The sequence below is a fragment of the Agelaius tricolor genome, unplaced genomic scaffold (genome assembly GCF_023055355.1).
Source record: "Agelaius tricolor isolate 1412-34295 unplaced genomic scaffold, bAgeTri1.0.p SCAF_20, whole genome shotgun sequence".
In the NCBI taxonomy this organism is placed as follows: Eukaryota; Metazoa; Chordata; class Aves; order Passeriformes; family Icteridae; genus Agelaius; species Agelaius tricolor.
The window spans coordinates 6,825,197-6,845,062 of record NW_027269280.1 but is presented as its reverse complement, the minus strand read 5'-3'; the positions used below and the strand labels follow the sequence as shown (position 1 = coordinate 6,845,062).

The 19,866-nt window shown below is 46.4% G+C and overlaps 1 protein-coding gene across 17 annotated transcripts in view; it reads right to left on the bottom strand.

Moving 5' to 3' along the window:
* The window catches only part of FBRSL1 (fibrosin like 1), a 503,098-nt gene that overhangs the window by 45,837 nt on the left and 437,395 nt on the right, over positions 1-19,866 (bottom strand). For all 17 annotated transcript variants that reach the window (XM_071445326.1, XM_071445335.1, XM_071445342.1 and 14 more), the window contains one exon: positions 9,578-9,623. In XM_071445326.1, coding sequence (XP_071301427.1) covers positions 9,578-9,623 — 46 coding nt within the window. The remainder of the gene's footprint in view (positions 1-9,577; positions 9,624-19,866) is intronic.

The window sequence follows — 19,866 nt, the reverse complement described above, 5'->3', positions numbered from 1 at the left end:
GACTGAAGGGACAAACTCATCTTCCACAGGTTTCACAGTATGGGACACTGAGCATTCAGGCAGATCTCTCCCAAAACTGGATCGTCAATAAATATGGAAATGCAGAACAAACCTAGCAGACACCAGCAGCAGATGCAGGTTCATAGATGTCTGCTTATTACCAAGGCTCACTCCAGCTGAGACTTAAATAGGCTCCTTTATGCACAACGGGAGCGGAATTGAAGGAAACTGGCAATTACACAATTTTATTTCCCTGCTAGCCCGTTTGCTGTGCATCAGGTGGCTCTGCACTCACACACCAAAGGGGCTTGTGAGCACTAAGTGAAGCACAAAGCCAGCTTGATGCTCTGCTTTCACTGGGAGGAAGTTTCTGTATGCTTTTCTGGATGTGGTGTGAAAGCACAGAGAACGCATTATTTTGCATTATTTTGAAAGCACCACGAGTGCCTGAGACACAGCGACTTCCAGGCTTCACTGTGTCTCTTTCTGAGAAGGCTGCAACCTCTTTTTAACATGATGGTGCTCAGAAACAAATGCCAGGGTCTAAGTTTAACACCGCACCACGATTTATCTGTATAGATGCATCTGCAATCTTCTTCGTTACCTTTTAATACAAACAAACTTCCACTTTCTAAAATCTCCACCCTAACTCCAGTGGGGTTGACTGGCAAAGCACCTAACACAGTGCTTGATGATGTACTTGTACAATCACGCTCTCCCAGCTTTGCCACTCACCTTGCTGACACTCTTTAAGAATATATCTCCAACAGGGCAAAATGTTAATGTCCACTTCATTGGAGAGAGATCTGGAACTCTGACTATTCCCTAATGGATAAGCCTTTAAGAATTTATTAGTGATGAAACCAGTGTGTTTCTTCAGAAACTTAATAGGGTTCCATAAAATTACTTCAATAACTTTAAAAATTTAATGGTGAACAAGAACCTTTCCAAAGGGTTTTTGAACTGTCCGACAGAATCCCAGAGTGGGGATATAATTCTGCAATAAATTTTGCAGGATGGTTAAAAGATTTTAATTTCCTATTACCTCCTGCAAGTCTTTGCCATCCATTTAAAGCAACTACATGAACTAAAAGCACTGTAGTCACTTTTCTCTCCCAGCGATTTACAAGAAAATATTTACTGTTTGGGGGAAAAAACCCAACAAACTAGAACAAGTATCCTTTTCAGAAACACAGACACGCAAACACGAGCACTCTGCCAAGTCCTGCTCTTATACAGTGGTGTAAACCCAAATAAACACAGGGAAGTCAATGGAGTCAGTATGGCTTTACCTGGCTGAGCCGAGGCCGCGAGCCAGGGCCGAGTGCCCGGAGCAGCAGAGATGGAAGGAAAGCCTCATGCTGTGAGTCCCCAGGCAGCTCAGCAGCAACATTAACAGGCTCCACGGGGAATGTGTTCAGCCCTTGTTAGCAGGAAGGATGGCCAGAGAGGCAGGGAGGCGAGGGGAGCAGCGAGCACATGCGTGCACGGCTCACACGGTTATTAAGGAAGCAAACGGCAGGAACCCCATGGCTGAAAGCAAACCCCCAACCTGGCCTCCCTCCTCCCCTCCCACAGGACAGGAACAGAGAGCTCCATCACTCACAGCACTGATTTCAAATGAAGCTAATACAGAAAAATCAAGCCCAAAGCAGAAACAGCATGAACTGCTAGAGGCTGATCAGGACAGCAGGGTCCTGTCGTCAGCCCCAGCCCTGCCCCGGGAGGAAGGAAGGAAGGACTCAGCCTCCAGAGGGGCAGTGAGAAGAGCACATGCTCAGGAGAAGCAGTGACATGCTGACAGCATCCTCTGTTCCTCAGGTCTCTTGCTGGGACTTACAGACCCCGCCAGCACTGCACACAAAAGAGTAGCCAGATCCATTTGCAATTAAACAGCACGCCCTGGTCTCATTGATCACCCCCATTGATTGCCTAGAAGGAAACACCAGCTGACCCGGGGTCAGAGCCAGCTCCCCCCTCACCAGCACTGCCTTGTCAAATCCCTGGGGATGGCCAGGCTGCCCTGTTCTGTGCTGGTGACCTGCAGGGTGAGGGGCTGCTGTGTCTGCAGCATTTCTGTCACGGAGCCCAGCACAGCTGCCCATGGTACCCTGACAAACTGCTCCACTCACACAGGAACAGAGCAGCTCCAAAGGGGCATCACAGAGCTGGGAAAACCAGCCTGGGCTGAGCAGAGCCTCAGGCTGGGCAGCTGGAGAGAGCAAGGACTCTCCTCTGCAAGGAGCAGGGCTGGTTTAAATCCTGGGATGTGCTGGGCACAGCTCACACCCACACCAGACACCTCCCCTCACCCTGCACTGCTCGCCCTGCGGAAGAGGGAATCAGGTTTATACCCAGCGTTTAATTTTCTCAGAAACTGAAGCTTTACAAAATCTTCCATGAATAAAACATGTCTCTGAGGTATTTTAAAAGCAGAATTGAGAAGACCCAATGGTTTTGTGGGGGTTGCAACTGCTGCTCTTAACATCACCCCCCTACAGCATCCTTCTGTGCTGAAATGCAACCAGGGACCACAGCTGGAGACAGCACTGGGACTTTACCCATTGGCTTTTGCTACTCAAGAAAAAAAGAAAAACAAACTACAAACAAGGAGTAAAAAGATGGTATCTTTCAAATGTCCTTTAAAAGCCTAGGCAATGTAAACTACTACAGGCACTTGGAAGGAATTTCTATCTTTTTCTTCTGATTTACAGTTTGATGGTCCTTTTATCTACTTTTACATGAACTGAGAAAAGCTAGAATGTGCCTACTCAATCAATATGAGCTTGTGCTGGCCTGTTCAGGATATATAATATTTTGCTTTTATGGTTTATTTTAAATAAAAAGTATAATTAAAGAAAATAAACCACCCACTTCATAACATTTATACAACGAAGACTCTATTTATTTTATTTACATTTTGGTGGGCAAGGCACAGCATGCTGTTAGCTTTCTGTGATACTTAACAAAGCCGCATTTGAAATTTAAAATCTTTAAGGAAATTAACAAATTCTGTGGAGGAAGGGCAGTTGAGCAAAGAGACTTCTTACATTACCCTAGATAATTGTGCATATATATGTTTCTGTGAGTCTCTCTCTACTCCAAAAACATATCCATGACTTGGAAGCTTTAAATCAAAAAGCAATTTCAGTCTGTAATTCTCAAATAAATAATTAAACACATTTTATCTCCTACAGTATTGCTTCTATTCATTCTAATCCCACTGACAGGAATGCAGCAACATACTCCACCACATCCTTAAAGTAAGGAAACAAAACACAAGATACCAACCAGAAGGCCTGGAAATGTTTATAATTCAACTTTTCAACTCTCCTGGCTGCAGCCTGGAGCTACAAAGAAAGCTCTATGCAAGGGGAGAGGCCTGGAGATGGCTGTGCAAACCATATGGCCACGGGTGCAAGCAGACCCTGCTGGCCTGCACGAGGCAGCTCTCACTCTGGGAGGCACACAACACTCAGTTTGTGTCAAAGTTAATAAATTATCCACTTTTGCAGTCTGAGTTTTACCAAACTAACCGGACAGTGTGGTTACGGTGAGTGGTCTCTTGCTTGTCCATCATCATTTCACAGACTGCTGCTGCAGATAGGGATGGCTACAGCCTGGACTAATAAATACACAAAATAGCTAACAGGGGAGACACAGAGTGCATTCCCATTCCCAAAGAGAAGGCTGAGCTTTCCAGAGCCTAGCCTGCAAAACAGGAAAACTACAATACTGAAAGACTGCATTTACTGCACTATTTTCTGTGTTTAGTTTTGATTTGAAATGTGTGTAACTTGCTGTGACTTGAGTGATTGTCTTGGTTACCCATGCTTTTTGAAAATCAAAGTCATCCTTCTCAGACCACTGTATAATTATGTTCATACACATGCAAGAAAGCTAATTCGCTCATCCTGCTGGCAAAATTAGATGGAACTTCCCGAAAGCATCTACAGATCACAAACTATCTCTAGAACAAGGTTGAAACCAAAGTATTTGGGCTTCTTTATGACTGCCTGCTGGCTCTGAAGCAGAGAAGAATCAAAAATTCTAGGCTCTTTTCTGTAGTCAGGAAGACTGAAGTCTTGCCTAAATAACTAATTAAATCTTAGATTTTGGTACAATCCTCTGAGGGCCTGGGTTTCATGAAAAAAACAGAGACTTGTAAACTTGTGATAAAATCACCAGAGATGCAGCATGGGGAGCAGAGCAGCTGCAGAGCATCCTGAGCACTGTATAAATCATAGCAATATGGTTGCTATCTAAATAAATGCATTACTTATTTTATTTATTATTACAGATGCTGCTGTGGAAATTTTTGCATGCCTGTAATCATGGTGGACTCTTGTCCAAAGCTTCAGCTGTAAATTATCATCCCCCTCAAGCTCCCTGGCTGCACAGGTAATCAAGCACAAGATGGTGACCTCATCAAAATCCAAGCAGAACATGGGGATAAAACTGAGATCAAGAGACAGGATGCAGCTCAGATCCCACGGTGAACCCCACACAAGAAAACTGGGAAAATTTATGACATCTCTCCTGACCTCCATTCATGTAAAACACAGCTGACTGCCTGGCCAGGTGCGGTGAGACTTGTCTGCTCTGTCTGTGCAGACCTTGCAGTGATGGAAAGCCCTCTCTCCCGGCACAGTAAGGTAAAGCCCTGAAGGAGAGGTGGGCTTGATTACAGGAGATGCTGTCCCAGCCCAGACAGGGAGGCTCTGACCCTGACAATGGAGACAGAGCACTGGGGGACAGGACCAAGCATGCAGGCAAGCCTGGGAGACACTGAGCTCCTGGTTCCCCTGTCAGGGCTGAGCATCCTCTGAGCTGTGCTGCTGCAGACCTGTGCCAAGCACGGTAATCTGAGCTCAGCTGCATTCAGGTTGTTTTCTGCTTCACCAGGCACTCGCAGGTTCCTCGTGGAGAGCTGACTCGCTGCTCTCCCATCCTGCCCCTGCCCCCCCTGCCCCTCCTTTCCCCTCTCACCCCATCTCACAGTAATAACCATCAGTTTTTAACAGCATGTCCTACACTGGAGGTTTTGTAGTTCCAGCTTTTAAAATGATTTAGTGTGACAGTTTAGTGCTGAATTAAAGAAAAAAAAGAAAAAAAAGAATAAGAAAAAGGAAGAGAAGAAGCAGAGAGAAAAAGGAGAGACAGTCCCCTTAAGGCAACAACATTATGGAGCAGTGATCTCAGAGGAACAAGGGTTCTTCTCTGGTTCAGATGTGCTTGTCAGAGCTCAGTGTCGTCTCTGAACAAGAAATCTCTCTTGCTGGCCCAAGGCACAGTTTTGTGGTCAAGAGGACAGAAAATAAAGGGAGGGAACTTCAAAGAAGCATAAGCTGCATTAGCCCGCTGGGGCGGGTGGCTGCGGCACATCCCATGGCTGACAATTATGACCTGCATGCTGAGAAAGCTTGCCTCCCTCTTGTCAGAGGGATAAGACACAGGCTGTGAGCTTTAGAGCTTTGAGGATGTGTACAGTTCATGATGAAAGATAGCACTTCAAAGCCCTCTGCCTAGAAACCCAGGGAGAAGTAAGAGCGGAGGGTAAGCAATCTTTTTTCCTGGGGGGTGCATATGTGGGGGAAGGATAAGACTTACTTTCACTGTCATTTATTATTGCCATGAAAATGAAGCCTTGCACTGTTTATGGAATCTCTCATTAAAAGGATCTCTTGATAAATCGCTTGACAAACATTCATTAATTAAGTCTCTGAGCGCACTTGGCTGACAAGCATTAGTCTTCATTCTGCAGGAGGGGGAAATTGAGGCATGGAGCTCAGCGAGCCCCCAGCAGCCAGGGCAGGGCTGGGTCCTGGCCAGCCACTCTGTGCCACCAGACAGATGGATTACACTGCTCCCTCCGTGCCCAGCTTGATCTGGATCCAAAGATAGGAGCAACATACTGTTCTCCACAGACTTCAAAGCTCTTCCCCTCACTGCTGCCCAGTGCCTCCTGGGGCTGCAGGGCAGACAGGGCTGTGCAGGTCTGGCTCCTCCATGGGCATCTCATGCCCCAGGGGCTCCTGCACACCTCTTTCATCTCACAGGCACCTCCCCACCCACAGCCTGCCCGGGGTTATGAATGGAGAAACCCTGGCTGCTGCCCAGGCTCCACTTTTCGATGGAGGTTTTCATCCCTGGGGCCTCTGACCTATCAAACTAAGCAAAAGAAACACCTCCTTTAAGCCTTTAAGACATCCTTTTCACTCTCACTGCTGCACTGGCCTTGGGTTCAAACGCTGGGGACTCAGCAGGTCACCTGGGCTGCAGCTGCAAGGCTATTGTGGTACAAACCTCTCCTGCTTTCCCTGGCATACAGCAGCTCTGGAGCAGGGACTGCTGCAAGGAAGCTCCACTGCCTCCAGCCAGACCCACGAGGGAAGCCCACAGCTGGAGGGAGCCAGCAGCGAGGACCCAACGCTCATGTCCAGCAAATACAAACTATCCTACCCCACACACTTCCAATTATGACCACAGCAGGCAGGAGGAGGTCCTTGCAGTGGCTTAGGGGTGACTGTCCCTCTCACCTCCTCAGCCCCACAACTCATCTGACCATCACCCCTCTGCCTCACGCTCCTACCTGGAGACAAGAGAGACAGATTTGGCTTTTGCCTATGCTTCCCCTGCCTTTCCTGGTACTTGCCCTTCAGAAAAAGGAAGGGCTGGCTGGCAGATTCCTGTGAGAAAGGAGCTGCATGAGAGAGCAAACAGACCTTTATTATTTGTTTATTGATTTATTCTCCAGGAGGATGTAGCACCCGGCCCTCAGCAGCAAATGCCCTTGTAACTCTGTACTGCAGCGACAAGTCGGCCAAACAAACACTTTTCTGCGTCAGAAAACAAAGACTGTCAGCAGAGCAGATCAGGGCTCCTCTGCTCTTACTTTTAATTATTATTTCCTCACACAGAGGATTTAATCTCCTCTTCTGCTGGAAGCTCAAAGTGCCCCATTCAGCCTATTTCACAGCTGTGACTACTGAGGTGACCCCGGGTCAGGACACCTCTCTCTGCAGCATAATAGTGCCTGGTCCCCGAAGTGGACATGCACGCCGTGCATCTGCTGCTGCAGATGAACTGGTGTCAGCAGGAGGAGCACGGCCACCACCGCGGCCCCACCGGGGAGGGGGCAAAGGCAAACGTTACCCAGAGAGCCCCAGACAAAGGGCGCTGCTCCTCCGGCCCTTTGTGGAGCTCTCAAATGCGGTCAAAGGTTACATTTTACAGCTGTTCCAGCCTCAAATAAGCGTAACCCGCCTATCTTAATACTTAATTGCATTGCTAAGCTGCTGATAAACTAGGACGGCATAAAACAAACACACCGGGCCAAACACATCCCCAGGGAAAGTTTGTGGGAACAGAGAGACTTGCACCAAACAATGGGCTGGGAACACGGGGAGTTGCACCAGACAATGAATCCACTTTATGTGTTTTAGAAGCCTGGTTAGCCTCAATGAAAGCTGCAGCATGGATGCTGCACGTTTGCTAGCTAATATCTCTCCAAAAAGGCCGGCGGTGTTTACAAAAGAAGGGCACAGTGCGAATGCCCACGGGAGAGGACGAGCGCGTGCCGCACCACGCGTGTGCCCACCAGGAAACTGTGCTGAGCTAATCCCCTCCCCACAGAGCCACCAGGGCTCCAGCCCCGGAGAACACGGCCTTAAATCAACGCTCTTATCTCACAAAAGGAATTTAAGTGCAATGCTTTGAAAGTCACTTTCTCCCGGCCATATGGCATCCCCCAGCCTGGTCGTGTAGGAGCGGCGTTCATTTGCATGTGCAAGAGACAAATCTGGCTCTTGCATTGCGGGAGTGATAACAGGGCGAGGGGTAAAATTTAGCACTGTTTGGGTTTCTGCACAAAATCTTTGCTGAGGCGAATTTCTCTCACCTGTCAAGCCAAGTGCCAAATGCTGAGGTAGCCCCAGGAGAGCTTGCCCACGATGGGAGGCCATGCCATAAGCAAGGTACAGGGCCAGGGTAAAAGAGAAAACTGAGATAAAACCCATGATCTGAACCCAAAGCTGGCAATGTCTACACCCACATTAAAGCAAACAGGAACAGGCTGAAATTATAGGGATATAAACAGCACTGAACACAAACTTCAAGACAGCAAATTCACAGGCATTCGCACATTTAACTTCCTGATAGGGAGGTATTTTGAAAACTCATGTTGCTGAGCTGCTCCATGATATGAAGGGGTGGGGGATCTTGGGCTTCAGCACAAGGAGGAGCCAACAAAGCTGCTAACGCTTCAACATAAGCCTCTCCAGCAGATCTCTGTGCCAGGCATTATGCAGGATGGCAAGATTTTTGTTTTGCCGAGGCAGTGCCATATGGGCAATCTGGTTTGCCTTATCAGCAAGCCAAGTGAGAGAAGAGAAATGTTCTTCCCCACCATTTGTTTAAATTTCCCTCTTTCCCCCAGATAAAGCTGCATACTTTCGTAAAAATATCTACAAATGCAATAACATAATGGGCTTGTCATCGGTTTCCACATTTGGCATTGAAAATCTGCAAAGCTTGGAAAGAAAGAGAATTCCTAATAGTTACTGCTGCTGAAGAGCCCAGCTAAAAACTGGGCCTGGATCCAGGTGATGGAGCACACAACCACCAAAATGCCTTTCCATGTCCAGCACCTACTCCTACACAACAGCAAATTGTTCCTTTCTTGGCCCCACTGAAATAATGCCAGAAGTTAATTTCATCACTTCTTGTTGATGGGCCTCATCTCCCCTCTTTGGGGTATCTGCATGCCCCTAACATTCACTATTGCTGTGAACTGATTTCATTTTGCAGCTCAACGCAGAGGATGCTGCAGACAGCCCCAAGCCCTGGCAACTAATTTGGAGCCACACAAACCTCCTAGCATGGCAAAGTGGAACCATTCCCAGCACAACATTTTCCACCATATACCAGAGTTTGCCCTCTCCAAGGCTGTTTCTTTGGCATTTCTGCCCGGTGTCCATCTCAGTGAGATTATCCCTGGGAACACACAGAGCAGAGCAGCCTGGTTTTATGGCTGTGCCGAGCCCTCAGAGGAGGGCTGGGCATATTTAGAGATCTGTGGCTGTGCCCCCCAAGGGGCTGTGGAACGAGGCAGTCTCTTAGCAACACCCAGTGCCTCTCACAGGTGACTGTCATTAACAGCAGGAGTGGAGCTGCACCGTGGGCACTGGCAGGGGAGGGAGGGGCAAGCCCTTGTCAGGATGACACAGACAGCACTGAAATACTGATTTGTTTAAAAGAAATGAGGATTTGATTGTATTAGAGGGAGAAGCACATCCCCTACAGTAAGGACTGACTTCTCCTTTGTCAGTAATCCCTCCCTCCAAGAGACTTAATACAAATCTTACTGGAAGGGAAGAAGTCCCACCCCACACTGAGACAATGCAGCTCTAAATTTTAACTTAAATCATCACAAGCCTGTAAAGCTGATCTTTATGACAATGTGTGTGGCCAAGCTACAGGCTCTGGCAAAACCGATGTACTGCTATTCGCACGACACGGATTCACAACCCAAATCCCTCGCTGTAAGATAAGGAAAGCATTTCTCCAGATCACTTACCTTTATTTGCTGCAGGGGAGAACAGCTTCTCAGAGCCTACAGAAGCCTGAAAAAAGAAGAGAAAGAGAGGGTGAATAATCGTGAAGGAGAAATTGGGAAGGCTTGCTCACAAAAACACAGCTCATAAAACAAGTGGGTTATCTGGAGACCTGCAGTTGCGCATTGCACCTGGAGGGTGCAATGTTGTGCCATTAAAGAACGAGCATGCATCCTGAGGAGATGAAAGCCAAGCAAGAGGACTGTCCTGATCTCACCCAACTACATCCTCCTGTCTCGTTTGTTTAAGGCAGCCATGCAATGCACAGCTATTTTATCCATGATTCCTCATATAAAAACAAAACCAGTGAAACTGCTGTCAAGCTGAAGGAAAAAAAAAGAAAAAGAAACCAAAACACATTTCAAAGGCTCTCTCACTGAAAATAAGCTCAATTCTTGCTGAACATGCAAAATGTAATTTGTGTATTGGAAACACAAGTTGCAACTGAACACATCTGTATGAAGGAGGGTGTTGTTCAATATTATGCCAAATGATAGGTACATGCTGCTATGCACTTAGTTGAGTATGAAATAAAACGACTTCCTCTTGGAAGAAGCCCGTATCCTTGCAGACTGGGTTGCACTATGCTGTCTGAACTTCACAGCAGTGTATTTGTGCTCCTCACAGCTCTGGGAAACAGTTAAAGAAATCCAATTAACCTAAACCTTGTAAACAGCTTCATGATAATCAGGGTCACTGGGTTACAGACAAGATGATAACGACAGACAGGGAAAAAAAAGTCCATTCATCGTAACTAAAGCTTTTATGAGTTAATTTGATGGCTTCCTTTCCTCCCCCCACTGATATCAAGCAGTCAACCGATTTCAGCATAAGCTTTTCCTCCTCGCTATCTGATAAAATAGCAAGCAGCCTCTCCAGAATCAAAGCTGGTCTGGGAGCAGGAGCACGATCAACATTACTACCATCTACAAGAAAGTATCATCAACGTGTTGGCACTGACTGCTGCATGAATAAAATGGGTGAAGTACAAAGCTGACGAGCAAAAGATACTGAAAGTGAAAAAAGCCTTTTTCCCCCGGCTCTGCTTTAAAAACAATTAATTAATTCAACACATGGCTGAACTAAGTTGATTTTATTTTTGATTTTATTGATTTTATTCTAAGGTGCCTTGGGAGATTTGCATGATAAAGAGCACTACAAATTGTATTACATTGCTATATATTTTAAATGACGACTCAGAAGGAAAAAAACAAATAGTAAAATGCAAGAAGTTCTGCATGAGATATAGTAAGAAGCAAGAGTGATCCATTAATGTTACTTCTAAGAAAAGTGGCACTGCAAGCACTGAATGTCTTACTTAATGCAAATGTATAAAAAAGAGAGGGAAAACAACATGAAAAATAGGTTGAGGCTGAGACACATAAGAAAAAAATTCTGAATTATGTCCACGACAAAGCTGCACGTGTAGCTGTGGCATGTATGATCATTACACAGCTCAGCAAAAAGATCCTAAAATCTTAGGGAAAATCAGTTACCTGCACGATCCCTTCACTGCATGGATTAAAAAGAGGAAGAACCAGGATTAAACAACGTTTTGCCTAGGCTGGTTTGCAAAAAAAGTGTAACAGAGTCACACAGCAGCAACAACAGTGGTGCATAAAACGTTTGACAGCCAACTCTGAATTTACAACCCATTGTTAGGAGATTTTTCACTTATAATCAACACCAAGTCACCACGGATGCGGAACACATCTGCAGGCTCTGGGAACTCACCCATGCTAACAGCTCACACAAAGCCAGGGCTACTCTCAAAGCACTCCACAAGCACTGGGACACGTGGCAGGTGGATAAATAAGATTCCCCCATTTTACAGGCAATGAAACTTTGGCGTGGTTTGCACTAAAGCCCCAGCAGTAAATCGGCCGCTGAGCCACAAATCCTAAATGCCGGGTCCAGAGGCTGGGGTGTGCAGCTCTCCAGAGGAGCCTGCTTGGGAGAGCCCTTCCTGGGGAGCCAGCCGTGGCCAGAGGCAGCCACCCCCGCTGGGGGAAGCCTTGTGCTTCCCCTGGTCTGGACAGTCTGGGCTCACAGCCCCAACTCTGTGTCAGCCACCAGCTCACTGCCCTCCATGCACTCCGGTACCGCGGGCTCAGCGCCCGGCCAGGAGCCAAAGAGCTCAGTGCTACAGGTCCAGACTGTATCAAAACAACGTTTAAGGAAGTCAAGCCAGAAAATTCACTTTAAAGACCAAGTAAAACAGCCGGATTATTGCTCAGTCTTCTGCTATCAGCATGTGCCACCGCCTTCCACAATCAGAGTCAACATTTACAGAGCAGCGTTTTCAACATCGCAGCTTCAGTTCACAGACACAAACCTTCACACCTAGAGTTTACAGTAACTTTTGCTCTCACTTCTGGTGATTTCTAGCTCCAGATCTGAGCAGTTTTTGGCACGAGCACCACTCTGAAACAGTGAACGCCTGTGCTATAGGATATTCTGTGAGCTGCTGTAAAGGCAGGAGGGAAGCTGGGGGAGGAAGAGCCTGAATACATCATTCAGCCCTATCAGTCACCCTTTAAAGAAAGCGTACAATAAAACCTATGTGTCTGAGGGAGCCCACTAATGAGGGAAAAAATCCAGCAAACCAACACATCTGCTAAAACAAGTCCCCTCCCAAATACTGCTGTTCCAAGCAAATCATTTGCATATGTTTAAGAAGGGTTTTAAAAATAATATTAATAAAGTGGAATTCTTCCCTTGTGAACAAAACCAGGCATTTGGAGTCTTTCATGCGGAGTTCAAGCCATCTCAGGAAGTCACATGTTCTTTGATTGCAAAATGAAACTAAAAATTTCCTTTTTTCCCCCCCTCTTGTTGCCTCCTGCCTGTCTCCATCTGAAGGACCATTTCACAAACCCCTCAAGTTCCTTTTTGTTGCTGCACAAGGCAGCGAGATCTGCCCAGCCTGAAGCTCACAGACAGAAGACACCTCCATCCTTCCTTGTTCACTGGCTGCTCATCTCCCTTGCCTGGAGCACAGCCCACAGCCACAGAACCCACCACAGCCTTGTGTTCATAAAAATGCTGCTTGCACAGTCCCACCCTGTCCCCAGGAACAACTGTGGCACTTGAAGCATATCTGACATCTGTCCCCAGAGCAGCAGTTCCTGAGGTAACATCATGTTGCTGAAATCCCTAAGACCCAGCACCCTTTCCATGACACCAAGCCTTCCAGGTCCCCTTTGTGGCTTATTCAATGAAGTTACCAATCCTTTGTCACCTTTTAATTTTCTTTCTTTTCTACTCTAGACCTAAAGGGGAAAATGCCTCCACCCAGTTCTGTCACAGCTTGAAACCAGGCTGAATGCACTGCAGAGGAAAATAACATTTCTGCCCTTTTCAGCCTTGTGGAGAGCAAGCAGAGGAGTAGTGCTGCAGTCCCTCCCCCTTCCTCCCCTTGAACCCAGCACATATAAACACTGATTCAATTTTCAGCACTAAAAGCTCAGCAAAGGCAGCTTTTTCCTCAAATGTGAGGTGGTAACCACAAAGGATGTAGCACACCCTCTCCAGTGAAGGTGAGCAGTGAGGCATAATGAAGTCCATGCCTCATCCATCCTGGTTCCCACCAACCCAAGGCAGCTGAAAGGTACAAGAGCTCTTGCAGATTAATAATTTAATGGTTGTATATAACAGAACAACATCATCTGACCAAGACAGCACTATAAATTATGTCAGGCCTCACAGCAATTACTTCTTTTAGTCCCCTTTATCCATAGCTTATAAATGGCTAACAGGGAATAGAACTGCTCCTTGTCACCAACAGCAGAGGCTCTGTGGGCCTTCATGGCATCTCCTGGAGCACCAAATTCCAGATCCAAGCCTGAAACTCCAGGAGCCTGATAGCAAGATACAGGGAAGCTGCTAATAAGGCTGCAGTTCTGGCTCACAAAGAACAAGCAAAGTAGTGTTAGGGACCTGGTATGCGTGTCATGCACAGGGCAAAAGCCAAGCATTCCCTCCAAGTGAGTCCAGTGCAGTAGGCAGAAGGAAGAGACAGTAAAATACAGTTTAAATTTTAGATCTGGATGGCTGCCTATCTACTAGACAGCCAAGAGCCAGTCTCAAGAGAGACTGCACAATTACTGAACTTAGCAAGCACTAAAAAGCTCACAAGAAAACCCTTCTCTGGGAGATTTCCAAACTAGAAGTGCTGGATATGCTTCAAGAAAGTTTTAGCATAAAGCAAGGACATTACCTGAAAATTTTGGATCGATTTTCATTCTTTCCTTTGATCTGTATCCCTTGCTTTTACCAACCACTCCAATGCCACTTGATCGCTTGTCCAGCAGAGCATTTCAGCACGTCAGTACTGCTTTACTACTCTGCAGTTCACTCTGCAAGTCATTCATACCAGACCCCTCATCCAGTAATATGAGAACAATAACTAAAACAGGAAGGTATTGTTTGGGTTGTGATTCTTCTGTAGGAAATGGAAATTGATACATATGGAAAGGTGCAAGAGTAGCCTAGAAATAGCACACATGCACACAAAAACCCAATGTAAAAATCCCCCTTAAGACCAACAAAGTACTCTACACATTTCACGATATAGAAGCAGCCCATGGGTAACACTGCCTGCATTGTGAGGGGATGTTTCAAGGTAGTCTACAGTCTTTCCAAAACCTGCATTAGTTTTGGAGAGAAACCTCAGCTCAGTTAAGAGGACAAAAGAAAAGTCAAACCTGCAACTCAATCATTTTTGTGAACCTACTAGGAATATCCAGCTTTGTGGTACACAGCTGGCTGGGACACAGCACAGCCCAGCTGTGTGAGGGATTAAGCAAGAGGGAGCAGGACTTTTACAAATCCACACTGTGATTATCTTCCCACAGAATTTATAGACTGGGCTTTCAAGAGGGCTCAGCACTCAGCAGCTGCCTTTGGGGCATCAGCCTGACTGGAGCTACCGGGTATAGAGCATTTCCAAAAATCCATTTAGAAACCTGAATGGTGACCAGGTTGTTCTGAAAAATCTGGTTACAGCTGATAGTTGGGATAATTTATGAAATTCTGTCCCTTGACCTCCAGTGTAAATAAGGACTAATAATAAATAATATTCCCAAAGCAAGAGTCTCCACCTTTCCAGCAATTCTAAAGATACACTTGTACCTTCAGTTACACCATAACACATCACAGTGAAAAATGCAGCACAAACACCCCAAACCAGCAACTACTTATTGATTGGGCAATGCCTTAAATGCCACAGATACTTCTAGTTCAATCATGATTCAAGGCCATCTCTGAGAGGTGCTGGTCTTCTGTATCTTTCATGAGTTTACTCTATAGAATGCTCACCAGAAACAAAATGTTTCTTGGATTGTACTTCCATGCAGCAACACACTTGTTTAGGTTCCCACCTACATTCATTCATTTAGCACACACATATTCAGTACTGCTCTGCTCCTGGAAGGGACTGTCACCATTCACTCGCCTCTTTGTCACTTTTTCTTCCAAGAATGCTCATTTCTCTCAGCAGTTTATATAACCATGACTGTTTTTTGCAACAGCCCCTTTGAGAAGCCAGCACGAGTCTGGGAACACAGATTAAATTAGGCCGTAGAGAGCCTAGAAGCAGAGATCACTGGTCCTAATTCACCACTGAATTACACTGGCTTTACACAATGGTAAGTGGAATGGGAAGCACAGTGGATGAGGACTGGAAGGCACCGAAGGAAACGCTGTGCAGGGCAGTGAGGAACCAAGCTCATTGCTCCTCCACAAGTTCGACATCTTGTTTTGGTCCTCTCTTGGCAAGACAGTGGTAAGCTTAAATTGACAATGTTTTGAACCCTGAGCATGTTCCTCATCATTTTACAACCATCGTGGGACTGAACAAACCAGTTTCAATCGAGCAGCAGCAGCAGTAATTCTTAAACACAGGCTGCTGTGGTGTTATTGCACAGATGTGCCTCTTCCCTGACAAAGGGTGACTGAATCCTGACACAGAGGGACACCTGACCTACAGCATGTCTGCCATCAGAGCCTCGGGGCACAGGCCTGCTAACTCCTCTTCCCTCTCCCCTCAAACCATCCCCCCAGCCCCTAGGCAATGGCTGCAGCCCAGAGTTCTCCCCTTCCCATCCCCTCCATTAGCAATGCTTTATGATTCATCTTCCTCTGAGCAGTTGCTGTCTCCCAAAGGAAAAGATCAAACTCCCTCTCCTTCCCAGCTCAGCTCCAATAAATAAATAAATAGATACATGTACTGAAAAAAATTTAGTGAAGGAGGAGAAGGGAGGAAGCTGGGGAATTCCTGGAGCTCACCTCGGCAGACAGCTGCAGAAGGTTCCTCAGTTGTTTCCAGCAACGCCAACAAGGAAAGAAAATTTCCAGCTGTCCCTCATTAAAACCAGCCAAAATACTTGCTTAATGTTAGTGTGCCTGTGTGTCCTAATTTAAATTAGGGTGCACTTGGGCCTTATCTCAGGATCTTCCTCCTTCAAACCTCAGCTCCCCCAACCACTACCAAATCTACCTTTGCTTTACACTCCTGGTGTTTTCCACTTTAATCAGCACTGATTTCCCCATAACACATGTTCATATGCTCCTGAGTGTTCTGGTCTGTCAATGGCATCCAGGTGACAGTCTGGATGTGCCACTGGATGAGGCTGCAGCCCCCAGTGTAAGTTGGAGGCAGTGATGTGTCCGTGTTAAGGGAACTGATACACACCACAGCCAGGGAAACAGTTCTCCATGACACACTGAGAAAAGGGCTTTGTGTGGCCTGCTTTAAAACATCCCAAACACCAGAGCCCTCATGCCCTTCTCAGAGAGCTGACCCCTTCCCAAAACAGACTTCAGCCTACACTTCCACATTCAAATTTTTTTCATTGCCCGACACTCACTTAGGCAAGCAGAGATTTGATTTATCTTTTGCTACAAATATAAGGGAAAACCTACCTTCAGGTGGGAAAGGTTGGGAACGCTGTGTAACACACTGCTACAGCAGTTTGTATTATTGTCATTACAGCTTGATCCTATCTAGTCAGCCCATCTATTTGGTGGGAATATGGCTTTTTATTTGCACTAAATCAGAGGGAACGGCGAGTGCTCTTTGCAGAACTATCTAAAACTTCTTATAATTCAAAGGCTGCACTGTGGGAAGAGCGATGGGGGAGAGCAGGGACTGTGCTGCGAATGACAGGTGGCAGACTGTTGTTTGGTACCTACCAAATTACTCTGCTGCTCCCAGGGCTGCCTTGGCATTTCATTATCCCAACTCTCTCCTGGAAGGATGCGGACATAAATTCACACCTCATGTCCTGGTTTCCGTCAAACTGAGTAAGAGTGCAAATGCTGGCACCAACTGGGAATGCCAAGCAGGGCTTGGCATGCTAGAACAAACTCTCAGCTGTGGTCTTTGCCAGCTACCTGCATTTATCATTGTAATGGCCTGCCAGACAGGACTTGGCAAGCGACGGAGGAGGGCGGGAGGAGGAGGGCCAGGCTCTGCACTGCCAAGCAATTCATTCCTGTAGCTCCTGCCATCACTGTACCAGCAGGGCAACCTTCATTTTATTTTATCTTTTAACCAATTATGTGTCACCCAAATCCCACCTGCAGCTCTCTCCAACACAAATGGCTATAAATCACAGTTCAGAGACCAAGAGGGTTTTGCAAGACATTTGATTTCATAAAAAGGTCACTGTCTGTCTGAGGATTGCTGCAGTTCAAAAATGAACTGAATAACAACCTGCATTGGCAGACAGGGAAGGAACTGCTTCCATCGTCTGTTGCATGTTGTCAGATAATATTAGAACAATTAGGGAGGCCAACAATGGCAGGATCATTAGGATTCAGCTGAACCAAAGCACTGATAAAAATTCAGTGAAATATCTCCTCCTTTCAATTTTTGAAGAAAACATAATCAAATCAATAAAAAAGGGAAAATTGCATGAGCACACCAGAAACATTCAACATAACCTCCTTGAGCAGACAAACAGAATACATGCCTGTCATCACTGCAGCCTTTTTCAATCTGCCTGGGTATTCCAGAGCTTAACCCCCAGCTTTGCTATTTCTCAGAGCACTACTCTGTGGTCTCAGACCACTCAGCATGGTCTGCTCTCTAGGGAAAATGCTGTATTCTTGTTTTTAATCCATACCCTGGATACATAGTGAACTCTGTATAGAATTTTATGTGAACCATATCACAGAGCAAACATTTAAGGGTGCTCAGAAATCATTTGACACTGATGCTGCTCTGGACACCCTTAGTGTCCATCCCTTCCTTGCAGGCGACACGTCATGCCAGACAGCCCTGACAAACCAGCATCAAATTCTCTGAAAAGCTTCAGGTTAACTGCAGTGAGTACACGAGGCACAGGGAAGATGGCATTGTCCTCCTAGCCCAGACCATGGCACGTGACACACGGACATCCCTCTGTGACACACGGACATCCCTCTGACACCATTTCCCACTGTGGATGCAATCCTGACGTGGCCCTTTCCTGGGCCTGGGGGGTCAGGGAGCTTATCAGGAAAGCAGCTGTTGTCTGCTGCCATTGAAACTTGCTGTCTTACCCACAGCAACCTCAAAGAAGTGCCTCTGCAGAAGGCTCTTTTGTTGTTGTTGTTTCTAATTCACTGCTCCAAAATATTTCTTGGCTGCATCCCAGGGCTGAAGCCTTATCTGCCCATCCCCCCGGCAGACACACAGCAGCTGCAGAGGCTTATCACAGTTGCCTGTCCACTGAGTTTACAAATTAACACCCTATCGAGGCTGCACGAGGGCTGATTAATCAGAGAGAGGCAGTCTGAGGGCCTTTATCACCGTGAGCGGCTGCTGGGAGAGAAGTCACAAATCTCTCAGGAGGCCAGAGATGCCTTACAAATGAAAGAGCAGGAGGCCAGAGAGGAGGAGGGCCCAGTGGTAGGGGAAGCAGATATTTTAGAGATAGTGCTGGTGGAGGTAATGGAGCAGTGGGAAGGGGGGAGCTGCAGGCAAACGCCAGTACATTATGACAGCTAAAAAAAAAAAAGATAATTAACAGCCTATACCTCATGATTCTAGCTTTCCCTCCCCGGGCTATAATTTAGCCTATTGCTCCTTTGCTCCAGAGGACAATAAACATTTATTATGTTAAACACATAACTGTGCTGCACAAAAGCACTGTTCTTTCCCAGGTCCACTCCTTGCACAGCTGTGCAGCCCAGGAGGATGGGGCTGCTCAAGTGGGCTCCCCTTTCATGCAGAAGATTACTCAGCTTGGACACAAAGCACATCCCTGGCTTCACCCACAGCTGCAGCGTGCTGGATGTGTTCACACTGAGCGTGAAGGCAAATCCCATGGGACTCGGGCTCTTGGATGGGGCCCTGGCCCACCAGCAGCTGACAAGCAGCGTTAGGATGCGCCTGGGCACGGGAGCACTGGCAGGCAGGAGCAGCTTCTGCAGAGATTGTGTGATTCAGGCAGGCTTCACCACCTGAAGAACTATCTCCTCTTTTTAATTCAGCAGCCTTGCTAAGAGGTTTACTGGGAAATTTTCATTCCCACCAGAATTATGTGTAGGAGAGATTCTTATTACGAGATGAGTATTACAGTCATGTGAGCCATACCAGAGCACCTCAGCTGCTGTAAGAGCACAGAGATTTAGGAGATTTGCCTCTGCTAGTGGACTGTGGTTCAGGGATTGCTCCCCTCTGCTGCAGTGCTAGTACCTCCTGCAGCCCTCCAGTTCTGTGCTTGTGGCAGAACAATGCAAAATAATTATAAAAACCAAGGGGACTCACACTAAAAAGATTTAAAATCTAATACAACTTTAAAGGAAACCAATTTGGACATCTGTCTACATTTGTCAACATTAATTTCTAAATTTGAGTTTTCAAGTTTAATCTTCGAGACCAATGCACACAGCTGGATTTTTCCTTTGAAGTGTAAAATGTGTGGAAGCTGAGATTCCCAAGCAGCAACATGCCTCCAGAAGGAAAAATTTTAATAAAAATGTTACCAACATGAAGACATTCATAAGCATACAGCGCAATCACCTCCTGTCCAGTGCTTTCTACTAACACACCAGTAAAGAATTTAACAAAATAACTTCTGGATAAAAGTGTCACTCACTGCAGCTTTACCACCAACAGTGCTGGGTGTGTGCATGATTTTGGGAAATGGTCATTCCCATTTTGCCCATGGAAATTGCAGAAATAGAGGGCTGCCACCTCCTAACTCAACATCTTCGGACTAGCTCTTTTCAGACAGCACCAGAAAGCAAAATCAAACAAAAA